This window comes from Alternaria ventricosa (assembly GCF_023758065.1).
Source record: "Alternaria ventricosa strain BMP 2768 chromosome Unknown scaffold_26, whole genome shotgun sequence".
In the NCBI taxonomy this organism is placed as follows: Eukaryota; Fungi; Ascomycota; class Dothideomycetes; order Pleosporales; family Pleosporaceae; genus Alternaria; species Alternaria ventricosa.
In genome coordinates, this window is record NW_026055706.1 from 107,759 (window position 1) to 133,250 (window position 25,492).

General features: G+C 52.9%; 9 protein-coding genes across 9 annotated transcripts; 4 read left to right on the forward strand and 5 right to left on the reverse strand.

The window, feature by feature from the left end:
- Nucleotides 1-1,800: 1,800 nt before the first annotated feature.
- Nucleotides 1,801-2,373, forward strand: J4E93_010016 (uncharacterized protein; the record flags this gene model as incomplete). The annotated part of the gene is made up of 2 exons (XM_049347903.1): nucleotides 1,801-1,807; nucleotides 1,835-2,373. The coding sequence occupies 2 exons, from the start codon at nucleotides 1,801-1,803 to the stop codon at nucleotides 2,371-2,373; spliced, it is 546 nt and encodes a 181-aa protein (XP_049194880.1).
- Nucleotides 2,374-5,031: 2,658 nt separating this feature from the next.
- On the reverse strand, nucleotides 5,032-6,645 carry J4E93_010017 (uncharacterized protein; the record flags this gene model as incomplete). Its single annotated transcript, XM_049347904.1, has 3 exons — nucleotides 5,032-5,200; nucleotides 5,251-5,699; nucleotides 5,788-6,645. The coding sequence occupies 3 exons, from the start codon at nucleotides 6,643-6,645 to the stop codon at nucleotides 5,032-5,034; spliced, it is 1,476 nt and encodes a 491-aa protein (XP_049194881.1).
- A 687-nt stretch (nucleotides 6,646-7,332) lies between these two features.
- J4E93_010018 (uncharacterized protein) lies at nucleotides 7,333-8,370 on the reverse strand (the record flags this gene model as incomplete). Its single annotated transcript, XM_049347905.1, has 1 exon — nucleotides 7,333-8,370. The coding sequence occupies one exon, from the start codon at nucleotides 8,368-8,370 to the stop codon at nucleotides 7,333-7,335; it is 1,038 nt and encodes a 345-aa protein (XP_049194882.1).
- Nucleotides 8,371-9,708: 1,338 nt separating this feature from the next.
- J4E93_010019 (uncharacterized protein) lies at nucleotides 9,709-10,651 on the forward strand (the record flags this gene model as incomplete). Its single annotated transcript, XM_049347906.1, has 3 exons — nucleotides 9,709-9,874; nucleotides 9,924-10,203; nucleotides 10,276-10,651. 3 exons carry the CDS (start codon nucleotides 9,709-9,711, stop codon nucleotides 10,649-10,651), a joined length of 822 nt encoding a protein of 273 aa, XP_049194883.1.
- Nucleotides 10,652-10,696: 45 nt separating this feature from the next.
- On the reverse strand, nucleotides 10,697-12,271 carry J4E93_010020 (uncharacterized protein; the record flags this gene model as incomplete). The annotated part of the gene is made up of 1 exon (XM_049347907.1): nucleotides 10,697-12,271. One exon carries the CDS (start codon nucleotides 12,269-12,271, stop codon nucleotides 10,697-10,699), a length of 1,575 nt encoding a protein of 524 aa, XP_049194884.1.
- A 1,029-nt stretch (nucleotides 12,272-13,300) lies between these two features.
- On the reverse strand, nucleotides 13,301-14,572 carry J4E93_010021 (uncharacterized protein; the record flags this gene model as incomplete). Its single annotated transcript, XM_049347908.1, has 1 exon — nucleotides 13,301-14,572. The coding sequence occupies one exon, from the start codon at nucleotides 14,570-14,572 to the stop codon at nucleotides 13,301-13,303; it is 1,272 nt and encodes a 423-aa protein (XP_049194885.1).
- A 604-nt stretch (nucleotides 14,573-15,176) lies between these two features.
- J4E93_010022 (uncharacterized protein) lies at nucleotides 15,177-19,928 on the forward strand (the record flags this gene model as incomplete). The annotated part of the gene is made up of 4 exons (XM_049347909.1): nucleotides 15,177-15,258; nucleotides 15,347-18,902; nucleotides 18,951-19,530; nucleotides 19,578-19,928. 4 exons carry the CDS (start codon nucleotides 15,177-15,179, stop codon nucleotides 19,926-19,928), a joined length of 4,569 nt encoding a protein of 1,522 aa, XP_049194886.1.
- A 655-nt stretch (nucleotides 19,929-20,583) lies between these two features.
- On the forward strand, nucleotides 20,584-21,638 carry J4E93_010023 (uncharacterized protein; the record flags this gene model as incomplete). Its single annotated transcript, XM_049347910.1, has 2 exons — nucleotides 20,584-20,920; nucleotides 20,983-21,638. 2 exons carry the CDS (start codon nucleotides 20,584-20,586, stop codon nucleotides 21,636-21,638), a joined length of 993 nt encoding a protein of 330 aa, XP_049194887.1.
- A 2,211-nt stretch (nucleotides 21,639-23,849) lies between these two features.
- J4E93_010024 (uncharacterized protein) lies at nucleotides 23,850-25,021 on the reverse strand (the record flags this gene model as incomplete). Its single annotated transcript, XM_049347911.1, has 2 exons — nucleotides 23,850-24,914; nucleotides 24,971-25,021. 2 exons carry the CDS (start codon nucleotides 25,019-25,021, stop codon nucleotides 23,850-23,852), a joined length of 1,116 nt encoding a protein of 371 aa, XP_049194888.1.
- Between the last annotated feature and the right edge of the window lie 471 nt (nucleotides 25,022-25,492).

The following is a 25,492-nucleotide window of genomic DNA, read 5'->3' on the forward strand; positions in this document are numbered from 1 at the left end:
TTACAGCCCGGGGATATGTACAAGACAACAAACGATAGCTGGTATCGAGGAGCAGCGCTTTGGCAGCTCGCGAAGGTGGAGAGGATGGTGTTGCGACAGGTTGTTTGCCCACGGCTGAATCCGAATCTCTAAACCCGGGCTCACGTATCCACCAGGGGAATGTCCATGACAGTTCTTGGACAGGACTGCGAAGGCGAATTTTCGACTCCTAGGACTGCGCTCGCAAATTTCACGACGACAATTATAGACCAGTGGGATAGGACTCAAACCGTCTCTGGCATTGACACAGCAACGAGGTTTTGTACAAGGTCAGAGGGTTCCCAGACTTGCGCAGATCAGACGACGCTGCAGAGGCCGACTGTGTTATCTTCTGGTATGGCTTTTGCTACTCCCTTCGGGGTGTATTGGGAGGAAAGCGATTTGTCGAACTTTCCTACCGAGTATGCTTCCTCACTCGCGTCCTTGGTTGACACTACATTCGGAGGCAACACTACGACTGAAGATCCAACTCTGGACTCAAAAGATGATGGCTTAAGTCCTGGCGCTATAGCGGGTATAGCCGTCGGGATAGGCTTATTTGTTATCATCGGTATCGTTACCCTCTTGTTCTTGAGGCGAAGGAAAAAGCAGCAGAGAAAACGCCTTCAGCAGCCGAACGAGGCGGAGATGGATGGAAACTCCCAAGGGTTCATGCACCCTGTGGATACTAAATGGAGGGCTGAGGCGGATGGAAGATCGGTGCCCGTCGAAGCTGGGACGGGAGGTGTTGTGCCGCAGTCGCCGGTGGAGTTGGATAGCACGCAGTGGGAGAGAGACCGTTGAGGATATGGAAAAGAGAGGGACGCTATGATCAATTTGTCGCGCTAACGAAGGTCGCAATCCAGCGATGGCCGTCATTTCCCTGGCTCACTGTTGATTGTGTGCCCATCCTGCATACAACAAGGCTGCAGGTACTCTGCCATAGTATTGGGTGTGTGAAGTACATATGCCGCTGTAGCCGCTGCGTGATATGCACATATCGGCGCCGAAGGACTACGCCGCATTATGCGGCGTAGCAACTCTACCAATCAACTTCACAATTCGATGCCCGTCACCTCTCCACATCTGGATCAAAATTCTGTGCCGCTGGCGGACTTCTTTAAGACCCATTCTTCCCTGTAAACAGCGTTGACTTATTCTACCTTCGAGATATCGTCGATATGGCGACTGTTTCAACCATACCAAAGTCTGATTGGAGATACCAGACTGCTCCAACGAATTTGCCCCCACTATTGACCGTCTTTACGCCCCCAGGAGAATGTTCAACGCGTTGGATCTACGACGACACCAGTTCATCTGCAATCTACAGCGGAAGGGCTGTTTTTCAATACTATACTGATGCTGTTGCCGAATCCTATTACTATGAATGCAATCCGTATCGGCAGGAGCAGACCACGCCGCTGTACAGCCCAGGAGTTTGTGGGGATAGTCAACAACCCGCTGAGATAGATGAGATTCGCTTGGACTATGTCTATTGGTTAGCATACTGTTGTCCCAGGTATGCTACCCGTGCTCTCAAAGGGTCTATAACTCCCACCCCGAGAACACGCGCTTACATAAATGCAAATTAGCGATATGTCTTATCGTTTTGTGGAGCGCGAAGGCTGGTTCTGCGAGAAAACCTTTTCGGAGACGACAACTGTACTTAGTCGATTCACCACCACTACAACCAACGACGTTGCGGTTGGGGGAACATCCGTCGTCACGCTGATCGACACCACTGTGCAGATCTGCAGCTCTAGCCCATGCTTTACTACTACTATGAACAGTAAGACGGTGTTGACAACAGGTACAGCTCGAGCGAAACCAACCGTCGTCTTCTGGCAGTCTAGCGACCTCGCCCTATTCCCGAGGGACTATGCATCTTCTATTGCAGCGGTGATTGGTGTTTCATTCGACGGCTCCGCAGCGTCCTCTTCACTACCATCCATCACCTCGCAAGATGCAGACTCCGGACCATCGACTTCGTCTCCGCCCATCACATCACAAAATACGAACTCCGGCTTAAGTCCAGGTGCCAAAGCTGGTATTGGAGTTGGGGTGGGTATTTTCGTTATACTAGGCGTCGTGTTCTTCTTATTCCTATGGCGAAGGCGGAAACAGCAACGACAACAGAAGCAAGATGCACAGCAACCAGAGCAGGAGCCCTCGGGCGAGATTGGGGTATCGGAGATGGATGGTGATGCGAACGGATCGAAACGCTTTTTGAGTGGCCATTGGAGGGCTGAGACGGAAGCACCGTCGGCTCCAGTCGAGGCTGGATCGACGAGTGTGCATATCATACCCGGACCACCTGTAGAACTCGACGCTACACACACGAGAGGAGGAGAATGATGGCTACGCAAACTCATCTGGAGTATTACAAATAAAGGAAATGTTTATATGGTAAAGAGATGGAACCAAGAAAGAACGTAGCTATCGGAAAGCCTCCACCTATGAGCCGTCACTAGAGTATCCTTCATCGAACGCGTTCTCATCTTCGCTTGTGTCGTAAGTCTCTTCTTCCACCGCGGAGTAGCCATCGTCGTCGCCGCTTGCATCATCGCTTGCTACGTAACTTTCATCGTCGGAGCCACTTGCATAGCGCTGCCAATCACTTCCACTTTCACTTTCGTCAGCAACGTCTCGTTCAGAGTCTTCGATACGAATGCTCAATCGATCCAGTCGTTGAGACAGCGAACCGGGAGAGCTAGTCCGACTTGGTACAGTATTCTCTCTCGCTAAATGCGGAATAATCTTCGAGCGAGGAGGCTTTCGTGACGTAGAGGGTATGTCAGATATTCTCTCACGGGGTGGCTCGAGAGATTTCGCTCTTCTTCGTTGCTCGACCTCATAGCCGTCTGGGGCGAGAAGCGTCGAGGGCTTTGGATGCAAGCGGACTTGAGTGATCCATCTGCATATCTCAGGTTTCACCCAGTTGTGCACCCATTTGCGCATGTTCTCGATCACAGCACGTAGCGCAAAGACACCCCAAGTAAGCTCCAATGACGTTGCCCAAATGCAGCGCATCTCGATGTTATTGCTGGTCTGACGCATGTTAGCTACTTATGGCGCTTGTATGGTAAGGCGCATACTCACTGGGTGTCTGGAGGTAAGCCAAAACCGAACGCTTGGACCAACACATGTAAAAGAGAAGATGACCAGAGCATCCTTACTTGGCTCGTTCACCCTCTCAGCCAGTCTTTCCCTCATCATGAGTGCTTCAGCAGACGCGTTCGCAGCTTGACAGTAACAAAACTCTGACTTATCACGCTTCCATTTGCTGGTTTTGACTTCGACAACAGCCCAAGGAAAGCATGTTAGGTCTGCAGCGCCCATCGGTTTTGGTTTCCTGGGATCCCACTTGGCCAATGCAGATGTCGGTGACGAGATTAGGCTACATCCGGATGCCTTCCGGAGTTCGCTAAGGACAGGAAGCGTGAAGTTTTCGACTTTAGGGTCAAAACGGTGGAATTTTGATATCTTGTGTGAGGGATCGAGAATAGGGAATGAGTAGGTCACGTCCGGCTTCGGTCCAGTACGCACTCGTATCACGCAATCATTCCTCGGGAAGCGTTCGTTCCAATGAACATCGGCATGCCTATCAAAGTTAGCCTGATTTGTGAGGCGCCACCGTATTGCTTACAGTTCCCATCGATCAAACAAAAAGCTAGAAAAAGTCAATGAAGAGACTTTGAAAGCATTACAAATGTGCATACCTGTGCTCGTCTGGAGTGCCATGTACCTCCATGTATGTTTTGAAGAAGCTCAATCCTAGGAACTCCGCCCATGCGGATTCCTTCTCGTTCCTCCCACGAAGATATATCGCCCGTTCCTTGACTTTCCGACAATTTTCCAGTACTTTTGTTGTCTCTGCTGCTAGGCTGTCTTCTTCGTCGAAGCTCTCCTCGCGAAGATATTGATTCCTGTTGGGTTTCAATCTCCAGAGTGATTGCGATGCGATAGCCCCATCTTGACCTGAACGTTGGAACGTCTCGAGCTCGGCGACAAACTTCTTTCTTTTTTTCCTTGGGACTTTTGTGCGCAAAAATCTCATCTCCCAATGTATGGGACGGAGCCACTTAGGCAAAGAGTTCCTCTTGTGGACATGCTCATAGAAGTAAATGCCCTCACCTTCTAATATTTCCCGGGTCAAGTTGGGCTTTTTAGTGCCTTTGGAGGGAGACTGCATGTCTTGATGGCGTTTCGGGGTTAACTGTGTGCGCTGTACGGGAGTAGGTGGTATTGGGTAAAGCTTCACACCACGTTTGCGACGAACGACTGTGGTAAAGCAGAAAGTACGCTGGCTGAGTGTAGTTCTTTACGACTATCTTCTAACAGATCTTTTTATTTTGTATACTGGAAAGCATCAGGAGGCTGGGGCGCAGTACTTCGAGTATGCAAGGCTGAAACAGCTTTGGCGAAGCACCTGCCAGTTCAGCCTCCGCGCTCTCGCCCCCACGCTGCAGGAGTAACAGCACCGCTGTCGACTCGACCTCGTCTTCATTTCACCGATAGATAGCCTGTCTATCGCGTGCTGTTCAAGCTTTGACCGAGATGTTTGAAACATGGAGTAGTGTCAGAATGAAGTAGAAGGATGGAAGATGAGGTTCCGCGGCAGGAGACGGCTCTCCTCCCCCGCGGCCCGTGCGCAGGATCATTACGCTAACGCGTGATTGGGAGCTGCTCCGTCGATGCAACACCATTCAGCAACGTTTCCGGAAAGCAGCAACGAGAATAGTATACGAAGGATGCCTTGACACAGGTGATGGCATGGTTTGAAACGAGTGACGACGGATGCTACTTGGCGATGTTTCCGCATCCCACGCCCACGTGGCCATTATCGGATGATGTACTCATTAGAGCAACACATTTAGCGCAAGTGGTAGACAGGGTCGGAGATCAGTTTTCGATCTATCACGCGATAGTGTCACATCGGCTTTAGTCAGAAGAGTGGCTATCGTCATTCCAGAAGGAGCTACATTCTGAACCGGATGTCTGCCTACGGCCTATCTACAGAGTGTAGCGGAAAAGAAGGCCGGGTCCATTGGCGACACCCTCCAAGCCTACAGCCTGGTCGGATTTGCGATTCAGCTTCTGCAGCCAGAAGCGTAGTATGAGTGACGCCGTTGCGCAGCAAAGGAGTGCTACTGTTAAGACAATGCAGCCCATGCGGTAAAGGCTAAATTGTTGAGTTAGTGATTGTTCATTTGGAATATGGAGAAGACTTACGGTGCGCTCCACGCGGGGTATAGGTAAGCAGTCGCAATATTCGTCGCATTCGACACAGCCGTCGCCAGGGCAAGTGTAACAGCCCTCTTCGCTTTCGGTCGCGCAACCGTTGCGGAAACCCAAGGCAAGATGAGCTGAAAAGCGGAGAATGATCCCATAGCTTGTAGGAACATGGCGAAGTAGCGAGGGCCAGTCTGGTATGTTGACATGGAGATGATCTGACCAACCGCGGAGATGACGCATGCGGCGACAATGTGGAAGCAATGCTCGCCGGATCGTCCAGAGTGCCACGAATTTGCGACCGAGAAGATGAAGGCCAGGAAATAGGGTGGTGCTGTGAGTAAGAGGGTCTCGACGCGGGGGAAGCCGAGTGTCTGGACGATGGATGGGAAGAAGTAGGTGAAGCTCATGGATACGACGGCGCATGTCTGGATGAAGACGAGAAGTGGCTAGAGGTGCATTCAGAGTCAGCAAAGCATACTAGGTTACGTCTTTCCGACATTGACGCTCAATAGGCAAGAAAGAAGAGATACATACCACTTTCGGATCAGAGAAAGCCTGCTTCAGTCCAACGAAGACTGATTCGTTTACTTCATCTGCTACGCCATCGTTTTCGCGGTCTAGTCGCCACTGTGCCATAGCAGTCTCTTCGGGCGACAAGAAAGAGGTGTTCGAAGGGTAGTTTGGAAGAAGCGCATATCCAGCAAAGGCCATAACGATCGTCAGAGCCCCCTCAAGAATGAAAATCCAGCGCCAGGAGGGGTAGCCACCAAGTCCTTCCATGCCGTCGACAATACCCGCTGCGATCAACCCACCAAAAGCCGAGGACAGTGTGTATCCGGAGTAAAACGTGGCGATACGACTTGGTAGCTCTTTCCGGGTGTACCAGCATGAGAGGAAGAAGATACATCCGGGGAAATACGGGGCTTCCGTTACACCGACCAGGAATCTCAAGGCGACTAGACCGGCGTGGTTTTGAACGAATCCTGTAGCCCCAGATACAATGCCCCAAATGATGACGACTGTAGGCAGATACAGCCTAGGCTTGAAGATGGAAAGAAGCATGTTCGACGGAATCATCATGGAGATGTAACCAGCCCAAAGCACCATGACGGCAGTCTGATACTCCACATCGTCGATGCCTAGTGTGGCTTCCAGACCTCCGAGGCGTGCGTTGGCGATAGCATTCCGATCAAGGACGTTGAGCAAGAAGAGGACGATCAAGATGGGGAGAGCTCGGAAGTCGATCTTTCGCACGAGCTTCTTCTCAAGGGCGGTGAGTTGCTCAGGTGTGTGGTTGCGCAGGATCTCGGGAACGGAGTTGCGAGATTCGTTTGTAGCTTCGATATATTCGCATGCTACATCCTTCTCCAGGGAGTGCTTTTCGACGTCCATGGTGATGAGTTGGACGAAGACTTCGTGGTAGTGACGATTGAGGGTAAGGTCAGATTAACGCTACCCCACGAACCTGGGGTAAACAGCGTCTTATACTCCTACCCCGGATCCATATCGTCACGTCGTCGTCTTACCTGCTGGCGTTGGCTAGCTTAGTGTGGGATAAGATGCGGGGGTTCCCGCATCTAGCTATGTCTCCCGGCCGGGTAAGGTCGTCCATGCAAGTCGCACATGCATAGCAGGTGTCATGGCCACCAGCCAAGCCTCTGGACCACGGCGTTTTGGCCGAGACATACTGCACTGTTGCTTGCATGCTAAGCTATCGGTATCTGAGCGAGTTGGCAATGATGTGGATGAGAGATGAGGGGAGGACCGGGGATGCGCCGATCGCGGTGCTTCATGTATAGCCGAACAGGGTCGTGATGGAACGTGCCGACGGGCAGCATGTGCACTCAGTCACCGACAGTGGGTAAAGCTGTACTGCACGCGATATTGGTGTTATCGCAGAACAAGACAGTCTGCGTAGGATAAAAGTGAACCGATCATTTAAACGCATGTGAGAATTCTTTGGCATGTATTTTTGCAGACGTGAACATTTCTACCCAATGATCTGGATGTCATAAGAGAGTGTTGGAACGGCGGCAGGACGGCTGTGTTAATTTTTCGAATGAATCGTGATTTGGTATATTATGCTGCGACTTCTACAGTATTGACATGTACACTCTCAACCTTCTGGCTCGCCTGCCCGGTTGCCTTCACAGTTTGTTTTGGTGCGAAAGCCTCCACATAATCTCGAACGATCTGGTCAAACCCAGTATCTCTCACGAAGCCAAGGTCCAGAGCCTTAGTGTTGTCAAACTCAGCAGGCCATGAGTATAGAATCTTCTTGCACGTAGGTTCGTCCTTCATCTCAAGCAGTTCAAGCTTATCGCTACCTCCTACTCTCGCAAGAGAGTCCATCATATCCTGCACCGAGACGCCGATGCCAGGAAAGTTGAGGCAGCGATCAAACTTGGCGAGGCGATTGATGTCGAAGTCCGTAGCGGCGTAGACGAGATTTTGGACTAATATCCTGGGAGAGCATAGCCAATGTCGCCATTGCTTATCCTCTAGCGGGATAACACATTTGATGCCGTTCATCGGTTCGCGAATCATACCGCTGATGAACGAACTCGCCGCAGCCGTGGGCTTGCCCGGCCGTACCGAGACAGTAGGGAAGCGAAGCGAGATGCCGTCGATGAAGCCGCGTCGTGTGTACTCAGTGATGAGGTACTCGCACATCATCTTCTCCGCGCCGTAGCTTGTCTCTGGTGTCGGCATCTGAGATTCCGTGACGGGTAATGTGACAGAGTTGTTGTACACTGCCTGACTTGACGCGTATATTACTCTGGCCCCTGGACACGTCTTCCGGATAGATTCGAGCAGTGCGCGAGTAGCATCGAAGTTTGCTCTCATGCCCAGCTCGAAATCGGCTTCTGCGCCTGAGGACATGATGCCGTGGAAGACATAGACGGCTTCTATGTCTTTAGTGACGACAGCATCTGCTTCTGAACATAAGTCTGCCTTGATGGCTTGTGCTCGTGTTGAGGATCGCCCATCTGATGGGATGGGTGGTTCAATGATGTCGGTGAGGATGAGAGAATGCGCTGCTTTCTCATCGTCGAGCAGCTTCTTTGCTACGAGTTGACCGATGAAGCCGGCGGCGCCTGTGATAAGAATGCGCATTGCGATTTTGATGAACTGGGTAAGTGTGAGATGGCATGCGGCTCTGCCAAACAAACTTTACTCATATACGGATCGCGCTCTGCAACCATCGGAGCGGTGCTTCGGCCGACTGTATGCCCTTGTGATGCAGGCATATTGCTCGCGACACCTTCTCCACACGGCTCACTGTATCCGTAATCATTAGGTGCTTGCCAGTGTTAGTGATGTCGGCCGCGGTTGCGGTTGTTAGATGCTCGTCGCTGCCTGCGAGCCATCGGCGTTTCGCCGGACCCACTTCTCCGCAGTCACGTCGGTAGATCGACTAGCGAGGTGGCTACCGCGCCAATTGACAGCCTCGCGAACAATACATACGTTTCGAAGCTACCTGCATGTTTAGTACGATTCAATTGTCGCGAACTATTGCAGCACTCTTGACAACATGGTGGACAGACTCGTTTCCGTGGAAGAGATCAAGAAGCATGCCAGTGAACAGGACTGTTGGATAGTGGTAGATGATGTGGTTTGGGACATAACAGATTTCATACCAAGTCATCCTGGTGGCAATGAGAGTGAGTGCATTCAGTACCTGCTACTGAAGTTTATCTTCGTGTTGGTTCTAGTCGTGTTGTTTTTGAAGGAAACCGATAGAACTGGACTTTCTTGCCGTTCCCTTCTGCGGTTTCTCACCAAAACACATCCAGTTATAGACAGCATCTTTCTGGGAAAACCGCCGCTGACAACAACCCAGTAATAACCAAACAAGCCGGCCTCGACGCCTCTCTAACCTACAACTCCGTCCACTCACCCACTTTGATATCCAAGACTCTCGCTCCAAGCAAACGCATCGGCAAAGTCTCGTCCTCAACACCCTCCTACGACCTTCTAAAACCACCCCCAACCGAATCCGCCCAGCCCGCCCTATCGATCGCCTCAAAGCCGCTGCTCAGTAGTTTGATAAATAGCTACGACTTCGAGGCCGTCGCCGAAAAAGTCCTGGGCAAAAAGGCATGGGCCTTTTACTCCAGCGGCGCCACGAATCTGGTAACGCGGGACGCGAACAAGAGCATGTTTGATCGGATATGGTTTCGACCACGATTATTGAGAAATATCCGGCATGTAGATACGAGAACGAAGATGCTGGGACAGAGTGTGGAACTGCCGTTCTTTGTTAGTCCGGCTGCGATGGCGAGGTTGGCGCATCCAGAGGGAGAGAGGGCGTTGGCGAGGGGGTGTGAGGGGAGGGGGGTTGCGCAGTGTGTATGTTGACCCATCCCTTGGTTTATGAGCTGAAGGATGAGAAGGTGAGAAAGATGATGTGCTAACGCGAGCTGCCAGATCTCAACAAATGCATCCTTCACCATGCAGGAGATTACGGGGAGTGTGAAGAAAGATTCCATACCCTTCTTCTTCCAACTCTACGTCAACAAAGACCGGAAAGCATCTGAAGCTCTCCTCAAAGATGCGGAAAAGAACGGGATTAAGGGCGTGTGGTTTACCATTGATGGACCTGTGCAGGGGAAACGAGGTATGTCCTATCCCAGCACCCGGAGACTGATGCTAACCCCGTACCACAGAAGGGGACGAGCGCGTAAAAGTCGAATCCGCGACCTTCGCCAAAGCCGCCATCAGCGGCGCGGCCGCCACAAACGACAAGAAAGGCGGTGGTCTCGGCCGCACCATGGGCACATACATAGACGACACGTTTAACTGGGATGATATTGCCTGGCTGCGGAAAGCAACTAAACTACCCATAGTAGCGAAAGGAGTGCAGACAGTTGAGGACGCGGTACTAGCTGTCAAATACGGGTTGGATGGTATCGTAATAACGAACCATGGAGGGAGAAATCTGGATACGTATGTCCACCCCCGCCTTCCCTTTTCAAATTCACAAAACGATAGAGCGTTTTGCTAACAAAAAAACAACAGTTCCCCGCCCTCCCTCCTAATCCTCCTCGAAATCCGACGCCACGCCCCCGAAGTCTTCTCCAGCCTAGAAGTCTACCTCGATTGCGGTGTCCGGCGCGGAACCGACATAGTGAAAGCGCTGTGTCTAGGGGCCAAAGCTGTTGGAATGGGTCGGCCTTTTTTGTATTCGCTGACGTATGGGCAAGAAGGTGTGGAGCACTTTATTGACATCATGAAAGATGAGTTGGAAACGACGATGAGATTGTTGGGTATAACGTCGTTGGAGCAGTGCCATCCGCGGTATCTCAACTTAGGGGATGTGGAACATTTGATACCGAAGGATTTGGATGGGGGACTGCCGGAGATACCAGGAAAGGGGGTGAAGGCGAGGTTGTAAAGTTCGCGTGTGTTGGGAGAACGGTGTATTGGGTAAATCAGTGACTTATTCAAAATCGCCCGACTCGAGTGCCCTTTTCTCAGCTCTCTCCGCTTGCATCTTCCTCTCCTTCCTAAACTTCTGATCCAACCCCGCAGCCTTCAGCACAGCGAACCGCACGTGATCAACACCCAACCTCTTCCCTTCGACCAGCGTCTCCGCGCTCACACCTAGAATCTCTCCTAGCGCACCGCCTCCGACCGGCGGCTGGATGTCGTATTTCAACTTCTCCATCGCCTTTCTGAGCTCCTCGGGACTACCTTTCGGCGACAAGCGACGCAGCACTTTGCCATCATGGCGTTTAATCTCTTTGGCAGCGGGAATGTATAGTTTGTCTAGCTTGGAAAGAATGACTTGGTGACTTACACCCGCTAGACGCAGGGAAGCGAGCAGAGAGCGATCTTTATCTTTGATACCGTGTTCAGCGTCGATCAAGAGGAAGACGCGGCGGAGTTGCTTGCGGTTGGTGATGTACTTCATGATCTCCGTACCCCAGGACGCGAGTGAACCTTCGCCATAACCGGGCATGTCCACAATGGTTAGACCACCGAGGCCGACGATCTTTTCACGATCTTGCCCTTGTTTCTTGATAGTCACGCCGTTGCCGGCGCCGAGACCGTAGAGGTTCATTGTTTTGGTGAAGCCGGGCGTGGATGAGGTACGTGCTAGCAGTGCTTTGATATCGGCGTTTACGACAGCGTTCAACAGAGAACTCTTGCCGACGTTGGAACGACCGACGAAAGCCACTTCCGGCACGTCAGACTCAGGGAAGAGACGGAATTGAGCTACGCTCCGTAGTAACTTTGCGTTCCGACCGTGGGTAGTGAAGAAGTGGTTTGCAGTCGTTTTCTGTGCGACAGTTGGTGGGAAAGTGTCCCAGTACCAATTGAAGTCTTGTAATTTGTTGAGATTGAGCGAGAGCGAAGTGATTGGTGTCTCAGGCGCTGAATCTGCTATCGTCTCGGATTTTGGTCGTCTGCCCAAGGGCGCTGATGGCGCAGAGGGTATTAACTCGTCCTGGAACGATTTCTTACGACCAGCAGGAAAATTCGTCTCCCATTTGCGAATGACAACACTCTTTGGCTTTTTGATGAGAGGTTTGTGAGGTGTGTTCATCTGCGCTAGTTCCATGTCTTTCCCTTCTTCTCTTAATTTCTCCATCTCTAATTCCCTCTTTTGTCTTCGACTCTCGCGCATTGCTCGCATTTGTGCGGTGGTCATGGGTGCATCTCTGTTCGTTTGCCGTCTCTCGCGCATTGTAAGAGGTCGCGGTTCATTCGCTACTCGTTCAAGGTCCTCCGCAGAGGGTTTTTGCTCGTCCGACAATTCCAGGCGGAGCTTATTTTCCGTCTTGCTCATATGCAGTATACTGCGTGTTGGCGCAGTCGGCCTGAACTTTGCCTTCCCATCACCATTCCAGTGCTTCTGTATCCGTAACTTCGCGTTGGGCGCATCATCTTGAGATGCTTCAGTGGACTGTAGGCGCACTTGCGATCGCGTGAGGTGTGTAGGCTGCGGGCGCGACAGCCGTTGTATGCAGCTGCGGCATACGTATCGCGAGCTTGGCGGTAAGTTGTTCATCACGTTCGTACAAGAAGACAGCCCAGGAACAGTGGTGGTGCATCTGAAGTTCACGACTGGTCCAAGCTCTTCCGCATCTTTTCGCCGCAGCACTTCCGTGTGGTGAACTTCTCCAACACCACATCGACAAATCACCACATCCTGAAGACCACGATACCTCCCCGATACATTAAATCTCTCAAATCAAGTCAAATACCTCCACCACCCACAATGGCACCCCCCGCCACCCCCCAAATCCTCTCCATCTACCGGCGCCTCCTCCGCGAACTCCCCTCCACCCCCCAATTAACCCGCACCCAACACCAAAAGCTCTCCGCACCTTCAAAACTGCAACAGCGCATACGCTCGACACTTTCGCAATCGAATCCCAATGCCAACGCGCAAAGTCAATTACAACAGGCGGAGCAATTCATACAATATGTGCAGGCGCAACGGATGCATTCGACGCTGCTGGAGCGGTATAACCCGGGTATGGGTATGACGGAGGAGGAGAGGGTTAGGCTGAGTGCGAGGAGAGTGGGTATGAATTTGCCAGTGGAGTTTGAGGAGGAGGGTGGGGAGAAGGCTTGAGGATGAGGGATGGGGTTGGTTGGTTGGAGTAAGATGGAAGTGTGCGAGGTGCGATTTCAGACATTGGAGGGCATGATGACTGGAAGGATGACGCGCTGCTACAGTCTACAAGCGATGAGGGGCGCAATACGGAATCACTGACATCGCGACACGAAACCGGAGTCTTCTCGGATGAAATGAAGAACATTAAGAGACGGACTGGCACACATGGATGAACTAGAAATGTGCATATGCAATGTACGATTAGAACTGTACAAATCTATAAACTCAAACTTTCAACACAGTAATCCGACCCTCAGTCGACCAAAGTCTCGTACTAGTGTCGCCAATTAAGGGTATGCTGCTTTTGGTATACATAACTCCGTGTTCGCCTTATTCTTACACGCCAAGGCGCATATCCTCTTTCTACTCGTGAAAATGCTTTGCGAATCGTCTCCCATCTATATCCGGTTATGACGCTCAATCCTCAAACTTGAAGCCCTTGCCGCCAGAGGTGTCAATCATGCCACCCCTGTACGAGCCCCTCTTTCCCTTGTTCTTCTCCTTGGTGAAGCCCTTGCCCTTGGTGACGATCAACTTGGCATGCGCGCGGTCGGCGTAATCGTAAGAAACGTAGGCGTTGCTTGCGAGGTTGGGGTCGACTACGACGTCGGGCTTGATGCGCTGGAATCGGTTCTCGACGTGGCTTCGCTTTGACTTGGGAGCGTCTTGTGAAGGAGAGCCGGCCTTGCGCTTGTTGTTCTTTGGCTCGGGGGATGTTGCTGGCAAAGTCTGAGACGAGTCGCTGCCAGAGGCCTTGCGCTCGAGCGCTGCGGGTTTCTTCTCGTCGTCGCTGTCGGAATCGGAGGAGCTGTCCGAAGAGCTGTCCGAAGAGCTGTCCGAAGAGCTGTCCGAAGAGCTGTCGGAGGAGCTGGAATCGCTCGAGGATGAGGGTGTGGCAGCCTTCTTTCCGCTCTTCTTGGCCTTCTTCGTCTTGGCTGGCTCTTCGTCCGAGTCGCTGTCGGAGGAGCTAGAGTCGCTAGAGTCTGAAGAGTCCGAGGAGCTCGAGGCAGACGAAGATGAGACCGAAGCAGCCTTCTTGCTCTTCTTCGCCTTTGTGTCCTTCTTCTTCTCGGCTTCTGAGTCGGAGCTGCTGTCGCTAGACGAATCGCTATCTGAATCGCTGGACGAAGAGTCGCTGGAGGCATCGGACGAGTCGGAGTCAGGAAGCGGGACGTTGGCGGGCTCTTCTTCAGAGCTGCTATCGGAGTCGCTCGAGTCGCTGGAGGAGGAAGCAGAGGATGAAGACACGGATTTGGCCTTCTTCGCTTTGGGTTTCGCCGGCGCGCTTTCCTTCTCAGATTCGGAATCGGAATCGGAGCTGGAGCTGGAAGAGTCGGAGCTAGAGTCGGAGCTAGAGTCGGAGGAACTCGATGAGCTGGAAGCATCGTCCTTCGCAGCCGCCTTCTTTCCAGCGGTCTTCTTGGCCTTCTTTGGCTTTGCCTCTACCTCAGACTCGCTGCTTGAGTCGCTGCTGGACGCGCTTTCCTCATCGTCGCTGGCCTCAGAATCGTTGTCGCTCATGGGCGACGCACACCATTGGTCAAACTCCTCGTCAATCTTGGTGACAGCATCCTTCTCGCCCTTCTTCTTGAGGAACTTCTTTACTAGCTCAAGCTGCGGAATTTCTGTCGATGCAGCCTTCTGCTTCTTGTCGCCGCTAGACTTCTTAGAAGCCTTCCCAGTAGCCATTGCGCGGTGCGTGTCGTGTTTCGTGGATTGCGGCGGTGGAGTGGTGGTGCAGGCGTGAAAGGTAGCAGACGTCGCGCAAGAAAAAAAGTACGGTAGGCGGAATGGTTCAGCGCCCCGGCTGCGCTAAGCCCCAAACGTGATCCCTGTCCCGCGCGCCTGCCGTTTCATATGGAGTACACGACGCCAGACGTCCCTCTCCGCACACCACCCCATTGCCTCTTTCACTCGCCGCCCACATTCTTCCCTCGAACGGCGCACTTGGCAGCAGTTGTTCCGGGACTACCGCATTGAGCACCCCGATTGCTCCTCACCGCCGCTCCACCCGTTGACGTCGCATCGCCCGGCCATCGCAAGACTCATTACCACCTTTCGCGATTCATGGCAGCTCCCGGAGGACCTCTCGCTAGCGCCCGGCGGCAGTAATCGGCGCATCGTTCACCCACACCTTCAACTACCCCATCGGCCTTGCAGATAGCCGCACAGCAAAATGGAGGGGAGGCCACGCAACTACACCAACGGGGCGGGGGACCCTCGAGCTCCTGCCGGCCGCCCACCTGGCAGCTCGAGGGGCGCGCCTTCTGCCTCCAGCTCCACGCCCTCTGGCATGTCGCGCGCAGAGCGATTCGACGACGAGCGGAAGAGAATCACCGAAAGCTGCTTCTCCAAAACGGATGACCAGGGCCAGCGTACGTGTCTACATCAGTGCCCGCGCATCTTGGGATATATGCTTGGCATACACCTCTACGTGCTGTAGCATCGACTGACAGACCCTAGTCCAGGAATCCTATATTACCCACATTCGCGTCCAAGAAGATGGCGGCTACCCGCAGTCCCCTCCACCGCCGAGCTCGGCCCCGTCGAACAAGAAGGCGCGCATCATCATGATATCAGTGCGAAGCACAGGCAGGGTGAAGCTGCACAAAGCCAGGGAGAACGCCAACGGGTCCTTCTCCATTGGAAAGTCCTGGCCTATGGAGGAGCTTACTGCTGTCGAGAACTACACCCATCTCAATCCCATCAGTGAAGAGGAGGCACAGCGGAAGTTATGGGCTGGGGAAAAAGGCTTCACTGTGACCATAGGCAAACCTTACTACTGGGAAGCGGGCACGGCAAAGGAGAAGGAGTTCTTTATTGGAAGTATGGTTAAGATCTACAACAAGTACACTAAAGGCGACTTTCCTATCCTGACAGGATTCAGCGTGACAGAGCTGAACAGTCTGACTAACGGACAGCCGCATCTCGCGTCACCAGAAGGCCGAGCTGCCGCAGCCAGTGGTCAGGGTGGTCAAAGTCCGTCCCAGAAGCGACCCGGGCCACCAGATCAAAGACCGATGCCTCCAAAGTCACCTGGACCACCACCGAGAAGACCTGGCGAATCTCCGCCTATATCTGACGGGAGAGCGCTTCCACCTGGGGCAAATCCAAACTTCCGGAGGCCTCCTGGAGAGCTAGGGGGGCCACCAAGAAGACCCGGACGACCAGACGATTTGGGTAGACCGAGTACTGGGGATGACGCCCGTAGGCCTCCGCAATTCATGCCGAATTCAGTCTCGGTCGCGCCATCTATGCCCGACCTTCGCCAAAAGCGGTCAATGGACCCAAGCATTCGCTCTCGGCCTAGCGGCGATAGTATGCGGCCTCGTCCTGGCCAGGGACAAAGCCCTATCCCACCGCAGTTCGCGTCTCGCAACTTGACCCCACAATCTTCGAATTCTGAATTCGCTGGTCGGCCACGGACACCGGATTCAGGCAACTTCCCAGCAAGCTTGAGTCCAGGGCGCGGGCCGCCACGCGAGGATGCGCAATCGCAACGGTCGGACAGATCCCTTGACGAACCATCATTAGACGGCGCACCTCCAGGTATTGCGCCACCAGACCCACGCAGACAGAACGGGTACCCCTCGCCTAGGAGAGATCCGTCGCCCAGGGGTCTCAGGCCTGGAACAGCCCAAAGCGCTGGTCGACCAGGTACAGCTCAGAGCAACACCAGTTCAAACTTCACACGAAACGACGACATGCCGCCAGAAGAACCACCTCAAAGGAGAAGGCCACTCATGGAGCCCCGTCCGTCACAGATGTCACAACGAAGTGTCGATAGCCAAGGCGCAGAGCCACGCTCAACATTTCATACGCCCTCAGGCTCGCCTGCTCCACCACTGGAAGTACCGCCGCGGAGACGACCTCAGGAGATACCCGAGAGACTGAAGCCCGTTTCTCAGGAAAACATCGCGCCTCCCGCAGACCCACTGCCTTCTCGACCACCACAGCCTACGCCTCCTCCCACATCACCCCTTCCACAAATTCCGACTGCGCCAATACCAGCAGCACCACAAGCTGAGGAAGTAGCGGCGCCTGCAACACCACCAACAGCGCCTGAGCCAGAACCGCTAGAACGCACCAATTCAATGCCTGAGGATCAAGAACGCCCTGGACTTGGGCCAATGGTCAAGAAGCCGCTGCTTAACGATAATGCGGCGACCAAGTTCCGCAAGGCAGCAGCGGCGGCAGGCGCATTCAAGCCACGTGCTGGCGGAGCTGCTGCAAAGCTCTTCAACAAGGAGACGAAACAATCCGATGAAGCAGACGGCGTCAGCGCAGTGTTTGTGCCCCAGCGGCCAACACCAAAAGAAACGCCAAAAGAAACCCCTAAAGAAGAAGTTGAGCAGAAACTCGAAGAGCCCTCCAAATCCATACCAGACAGGTCATCTAAAGAGCGACTGCGCGTTAGTACCGAGGTGGTTCCGTCTGTTACAGTCTCAGGCCCAGGTGATCGCACTGTGGCTGGCGCTGTCCAAGAAGTGGAGGAACAGCCTGCTCCGCCACCTCCAGAAAAAGCAGCGTCAAGGAACATTGAGCCTGAGCCCGAGGTGCGCCGAAAGAAGCGCCGGTCCAACCAACAGATTGTCAACATATCCAAGCTTGGTATAGATCCGAACATCATTGACGAACGGGGACTGGAATTTGAGAGCCTGCTGACTGAGCTGGGATGGGGAAACAACGAGCTGTCCGCAAAGCACATCGAGTCTCTGGAGAATGACATCAAACGTGAAATCGCCCGCGTCGAGGCAGGGAGCTGGCTAAATCACCTGGAGCAGAAGGACGATCGCGTAGAGGCTGTTGAGCGCATGTTGGACCGCGCGATCGCCGAGTGCGATGAGCTTGAGGGTCTGTTAACCCTATACAACGTTGAGCTGAGCAGCTTGAATGATGATATCGCTTTCATCGAAGCACAGAGTCAGGGTCTGCAAGTGCAGACTGCAAACCAGCGGCTACTGCAGCACGAACTTCAGCAGCTAGTCGACACTATTTCGATCACATCAGATCAGCTGGAGTCATTGAGACGCGCTCCTATAGGCAAGATCAACGGGCTCAAGGATATTGAGTCTTCTTTGGTTCTGCTTTACAAAGCACTCATTACGATCGACCCTTCTTTCGTCGCCGGAGCTCGACAAGGCACGATCAGCAGTGGACCAGGATTTGGTAATAGCGATTTGGCAACGATGCAAGCTCTGCAAGAGAAACGAGACAGGTACCTCAATGAGGGATCTATGTTCCTCGAGAGGCTCAAGAAACATATGGAAATCACGTTCGGCGCAGCCTTCTTGTCGACGAAAGATGCACTTTCGAGACTCGATGATCAGGGATCTGAGCCATCTCTGAAGAGGAACGTAGAAGCGCATGACGCAGGTCGAAACGAGTTATGGATGTTGAGCCCAATCATGCTGTTCGCAAAGGAAATTGACAGGGCAGCATGGGACTCACTACTACGCATGTATCAGACTCAAGCAGCGCAGGTGTATCAACAAGAGGTTCGCGACAATATCCTGGCCTGGAGACGGTTTGCAAGAAAGCCCACTGGCGAGGAGCAAGAATTGCTCTTTACCGCACAGGAGAAAGAACCGGAAACTACCTCTACACTAGGTACGGCAAGGAAGCTGACCGTTAAGCGAAGTCAGACCCTAGCTCGTGGCCTGAGGTCAGCTTCGGGGGACAAAGATGGCAAGGCAAAGCCAGCGGCTCAAGACGGCAAATTCCACGCATTCAACGTCTTCGCTAGGATCCTAGAAGACACCGGTCCGGTTCTTTTGACGGAGCAGAACTTTATTACTGAGTTCTTTCATGCTACTTCAACTGACTCGCTTGACTTCCCCGAGGCCGTGCAAGCCGCGCCTCCGGAAGCGCGTCGTGGACCCAACCTCTGGATCCGTAAGCAGTTCGAGGCGGACCGAGTCATGGCAAAACATGTCACTGGTGTCATGGAGGAGATCTTCTCTTTCTGGCCCTCTGAGATCCAGAGCCTTGTGGACTGGGCTACCAAAGCTGATCCTCTGTAAGTCATATTTACGTTATACATTGCTTGCTCACTGACCCTTCCTAGGCAAGGTGTAGGCATTCTTTGTGCTGTCGACCGGAAGTTGCTCGATATCGCAGAGACGGATCAGGACTTCCTGACAAGGAACCTGCGTAAGATACACGAACGTTTGCAAGGACTGTTCAGCCGCTTCTTGGACGAGCAGATACGGGCCATTGAAGATACGAAGGTCAAGATCAAGAAGCGCAAGGGTGTCATCTCATTCATGAAGACCTTCCCGCACTTCTCTGTCGCGATCGAGAACATGTTGCCGCCTGCTTCAGAAGGCGGAGACAAGTTGGAAATTCGCGACATGGTTGACGAAGCGTACCAAAGGATCAACAAGGCCATGTTCGAGAGCTTGAAGGTCATTGCCAAGGAGTCGCCCACCGTCATGGCTTCCCAGGGACAGGGCGATCCCGAAGACAAGGAGGCGCTCAACTACCACATTCTGCTTATTGAGAACATGAACCACTACATGGAGGAGGTTGATGCCCGCTCGGTCAATGTCCTAGAATTCTGGAAGGGCAAGGCTCAAGACGAATACAGCGAGCACATGAGTCTGTATGTCGACGCCGTCATCCGGAGGCCACTGGGCAAACTTCTGGTAAGTAAACAACCTCATCTCATACCACTAGATCTAACATGATCCAGGAATTCATCGAATCAACCGAAACCCTCCTCTCCCAACCCGGCGCAAGCGCCCAAGCCATTGCCCAACGCTCCTCCCATTCGCGCTCAGTCTTCAAGAAACTAGTCCACTCCCACGACGCTAAGGAACTCCGCAAAGGCATTGAAGCCCTCAAGAAGCGCGTCGACAAGCACTTTGGCGATGCCGACGACCCGACTATCAGCCGCGACCTCGTCTTCAAGGTCCTCAAGGAATGCGAGAAGACATACAACAAGGTATCAGAGCGCATGACGACTGTCAACCAAGATGTATATAGTGGAGAGGTGGAGATTGATTGGGGCACCAAGGAGGTCGAAGCCGCGTTCAGGAGATAGAGTCTTCGGAAAAGTGGGAGTCGGCATCTTCTCGGGTTTGTCGTGTAGTGTCAATTGTATCGCTGTGTTGCTGGTGTTTGTTGTTGTGTTACTAGGATTTGTGTATTGGAGTATTCTGCATTGACGCGTCTATGAGGATTGAGTTGGTGTTGGGATCGCAGGGTACTGGGTTAGCTACGCGGCTTGCATGGTGTTTTGGGGCGGAGCGAGTGATTGCGAGTGTATCGTTACGCCTTCGGGCTTCCTCACCATCCCTCGCCATACATGCGTTTCCTGTAAATCTAGATCTCAATGCAGTACGTCAACACGCATCCTTATGCACGTAAGCAAGATCTCGTATCCTGAATGCGAAGCCCGCCGGCGTCCGAACGCACCGAGCCCTGCGCGCTATCCGGAAGCTTACAGTCGGACCCCAGTCGCAAGTGGAGGTAAGCGAGAAATGACGGCATCGATCCTGACTACGAGTCTAGATCGCCAGGCGCTTTGCAACAACGGTATGCGCCGGATGGACCGCCGATGATTGTGTTTGTTGGGTAGAATAGCGAGGGTGCATAAAGAGTACCTGAAGATCCTCCGTCTTCCGAATTGAGGGTATATGTTGGGTTGCGCCGAAGTTTCTTCAACCGCATTCCTGATTTCGAAGCTTTGGGACAATATGACGCTCCTGCAAACTCTCCTCCGTGCGACCGCGTTCAAGAACCCGCTTCTACGTACCCTTGTTCCCTCTGTTGCGCTCGCATATGGCATTCAAGCTGCCGTCGCTGTTCCCTCCATCGCGGCGCAGACAGAACGGTACTATGACCTCTCTGGCAGCTTCACATACCTGTCCTGCACAGCCCTCAGCTTAGTCCTGCCCTACATGCGCGCAAGAGCTGCAGGAACCATCACAGGCGGTATAACCGAGTATTTCAGCGCCCAGGGCCTGGGGCAGGGCACGTGGTGGTGGAGACAGGCGCTTTTGAGCGCTGCGGTGGGGATTTGGGCTACAAGATGTACGTTCGCCCGTAAACCTGCAACTCGAAGAAAGAATGAAATACTGACAATGACATGATAGTGGGTTCATACCTCTACAAACGCATATCCAGCGACGAAGGAAAAGACTCACGTTTCGACTCCATCCGGACCTCCCCACCCAAATTCCTCGTCGCCTTCTTCGCTCAGGCAACATGGGTCTCCCTCTGCACTCTCCCCGTTATCCTGGTGAACTCCGTTCCTCGGTCTGCTTACGCAACATCACTGCTCGGGCAAGCCGTATCTTCAAAACCCTACCTAACAGACATCCTCGGCTTCGCCATCTTCGTCTTCGGTCTTACGTTTGAGGTCGTGGCAGATAGACAAAAGGACGCCTGGGTCCAAGGCAAAAAGCAAAAGAAACACTCTGAAGAGTTCCTCACGCACGGTCTGTGGAGTAAATCTCGGCATCCGAATTACTTCGGCGAGGCGACGCTGTGGAGTGGGATTGCGATTGCGGCGGCGGGGTTGCTGGTTAGGCAGCCCGCGCAGGCTGCGTTGGGATTGAGTGGGGGGGTTGGGGGACAGGTGCTTGTGGCGGGTATGTGTGCGGCTAGTCCGGCTTTTGTGAGCTTTTTGTTGTTGAAGGTTAGTGGGGTGCCGTTGAGTGAGGATAAGTATGATAAGAGGTATGGGGATCGCAAGGATTATCAGAAGTGGAAGAGGGAGACGCCGATGTTTGTGCCGAAGATTTGGTAGGTTTATGGAGGGGGGTTTGGTATGTTCGACGTGCCGGGTCTTGCACGGGGGAAAGTTGGTGGTGATCGTTGAGTATGTAGAATCGAACCGCGTCGATCTTTCTCAATTAGTTCTTCGGCGCTTTTTCTACTATTCGCAAAGCTTCTTCTTCCATGATTTTTGCTTCCACCAGCGCTGCAACCGCATCGCGTATCCAAGTCTGACAGTTCCTTATCTCCACTTTCTTTCTTGGTACCTACCACATCCCATCCGTCAGCCTTTCAACATCGAAACTCAGCATCACAAGACTCACCTTACTATCCGCAGCAACCAAACTTGGCCCCGGCGGCTTTACACCCAGCACAACCTCCTCAAGACGATCTCTCGCAACTTGGTCAACGGACCACTTCCCATCACCCGTCACGTCAACGACGTGCTCGTCTGACACGTCACCCAAGGAAATGAGTTGATACCGCCGTCCATCAGCACCAAGTTCGTAGTTACGTTCGAATTCTATGCTGAACCCACTTGCTGCATCGCCGGTTGCGTTGAGATAGGTCCCGGTTTGAGGGTCGTTAGGCGAGGGGTGCGGGATCCAGAAGCCCCAGTGCGCGGGGAAGAGAGGGGAGTTGAAGACGATGAGGTAGATGGGGCGTGACATGGTTGTAGTTATTGCGTGGTTCATGTGGTATATAGAAGGATTGAGGTTGATGGTAGGTTCGGAGGTTTTGCTGGTGAGCAAGGGGGTGCGCAGCGCTAATGCACTGTGCCGCCCCCGCGATCAGCGTTGCATATCTGGATGTCTCAAGTGTGCTAGGCATCAGCATCGTATCTGTATAAGACGAGGAGTACTGAGAGGATGGCTGTCAGGAAGTTAACTCGCATCTCTAGGGTGTTGCAGTAGACACTCATAAGCAGCTTTTCGAGCTTCGCAACATGCCGGTCTTAAATTTACCAGACTGGCTTCGCATGTATGTATTCCGCAGTACTCGGTATACTATACTGACAGTATCCAGTGTCTTCCTAGCATCCACTCTGGCCTCCTTCATACCACAACTCCACCGCACTACCGGCAGAAAGAACAGTTCAGGCATCTCAACAAATTACCTGCTGTTTAACCTCATCTCAGCCACCGAGCTATTCGCCTTCACGTTCTTCTACATTATAGATAGTATCCGAGAAGACAAAGGCTTTCACCGCGAACCCATAACCATGGGAAATTGGATCGATCTTGGACAAACCGCTGTTGTACTGCTGTATTGGCTTATCTTGTATGCGCTCGTTCTATTTCCCCTACTCCTCCAGTTCAAGCAGCACAAGTACTGACTACTTCCGCCTGCAAAGCTCAATCCTACATCTCCACTACCCTTCCTCCTACCGCGACGTATCAACCCGCTCCGCCATAACAGTCTACACAACATATTTCTTCATACTGATCTTCCCCATCTTCGTCGATGCCTTCTATGCCAACGATATAAACTGGTTTACCCATATCATGTTCGCCTGGGTTTGGCATGGCGCACACATTCTCTGCATCAATTGGATCGTACTCGGTTTGGGCATCGCGTCGTTCTTTTGGCAGGCGAGAGCGTTTCGCGCCGAAAAGAATGAGGAAGAAGAGGAGGGGAGAGAGGAGGCGCTGAGTAGAGTCGGGCTTGCGATGCAGGCGGTGGTATTTACTGTGGTGGGTGTGGCGTGGGGGTTAAGCGTTGACATGCCTTCGCGGTGGGAGTGGTACCATGGGCTTTTGGGGTGGTGGGGTGGGTGGTATCATTATTCGGGCTGGCTTGCTGTTGGTTATGTGGTGTTTGCGGGCGTACAAGCGGGATTGCTTTGGGAGGTGATGCGGAATTGCAAGGCAGGAGATGTCGGCGATGATGGTGAGACGGAGCCGTTGCTGCACGCATGAAGTCATGTATGGAGCTTGTATTGGGGCAGACGGAAGAGCTGCGCTGCAGTCTATATTGGTGTGGAATAAATGTTCATAATGTCATGAAGCAATGTAGACTTCCGAGGCGTAGAATTTTGTGTCTTTCGTTCAAGCAGGTGTAAAATTGATACCTTTTTGAATGGAGGCTTACTGAACGGAGTGCTCTTTGCCATCTCTCCTGCATGTCACGGCTCGTTCGCTGGCGGCTAAGTTTTGTCTTCCGATTATCAAACGCCTGCATCCATACCCAGGAACTCCTTCATGAACCGCTTGCACTTTTACCGAATAGCGTCACGTATGCCTCACTCCCCTTCCCCTTCATCCTCGCCAGCATCCTCCATTTTGCTGTCCAGCATCAGTTCCTCCTCCTGCGCCACCTGCACAACCTCCCACTTCTCCCTCTCCTCCTCCGTAACCACCGGCGTAGCAACGCGCTCCCTCCTCGCAACAACACTCCCACACCACTTAATAGCCTCATTCCACGCTCCCTGCATCTCCCTATCATCAATCACCACCGCTTTCCCCATCTCTTCCCCCTTCCCATCCACACCCTTGATCAACTCCGGCAACCCTCCCACCACCAAGTCCCTGAAGAACCACCAGCTAGGCAGGAAGTTTAGCTTAGCTAGTGCTGCCAGCTTGATGGGCGAGAACATGGCGCTGTACTGACAGGCGCGTTGGAGCATGACGACGTGTTTGAAGGCGATTTGCCACATCGTGTGGGCTATGTTGTCGATGTGAGTAGATGTTATGGGTATGGACAGATTGAATGGGAGCAGAGAGGGCTGCTCGTGGAGGACGTGGCGGAGGAGATTCTTCATCATTTGAGTGGATTGGGAGTTAGCAGGCTGTAGCGCGGGTGCGACCTGCGTATCTGGCGCTGTGGAAGTGGGTCGGGACAGAGTCATGACCGTGGCGTCTTTCACGATCTGGGATAGTGTGAGCATGCAATCGCTTTGGTATTCTGTATCACGTACCTCAGTCTTCATCTCCTCGATCTTCTGCTTCTTCGGGGGAGTCTCATTCCTGGTCTCCGGCTGAGCAGTACGCTTGTCCGCTCCTACGGGTTTGACCTGGAGGTTAACCATCGTCGGTGAAATCCCCTGCAAAATTGTCAGCTTTGATTCTGAGAGCATTCCAGATTCCCATCTCACCTCAGCCTTGATCTTTCTCTTATCCTCCACCATGGCTGGAGGCTTCACAGCAGAGCTTTTACGCTGCTGCTGCACAACGACCTTGGGCGAGGCTTGCGCATTCGAATTCTTGCGCTGCTGCTGCGTCTTCGGAACCGCTTGGGAAACGGATGTTTTGCGCTGCTGCTGAGCCTTCGCGGGGACTTTGGGGGTTGGTGTTGAGGTGATGGGGCTCTGTTGTTGTTAGCATCCTGCCACACGGTCGCCAATGCTGAAATAGCTCAACTCACTTTCCTCGCTGTAGGTGCCTTTGGGTTGATAAGCATAGTGAGACCCGGCATCTTTTAGGCACGATAGTGTTGTAGTCGAAGAGAGTATTGAGAAACTTAGTGAGACGCGTAGAGGACGCAAAAGATTGGCGTGATAAGCGTGTTGTTTGCGAAAGACGGTTTGAGCAAGAAAGGCGAGGTGGAATAGCGTGGTATCAAGCGTGGAAACGCGTGGTGAACGTGAGGGTGAGTGCGGACTAGTAAGACAACCCCACATCAGATGCCCACAAAGGAGCAAGACGTGAAGCTGCCTTGACGTCGTAACAGTCTCAAAGGCAGTATAATCTGTTTGCTTGACGTCGTTTCCAGCAACTCAAGGTAGCCATCACTTGTCGAGGTGAGAGAGCGGACGCTATAGTGTCTTGTTCATGGAAACGAGGGGGAGGAGGCAAACGTAGACCTGGGAAGACGGCATAAGCTTGCGATTGCACTGGATCACGACTTTCTACTGTCGCGTAATTCAGATGATGACGAGAGTACGAA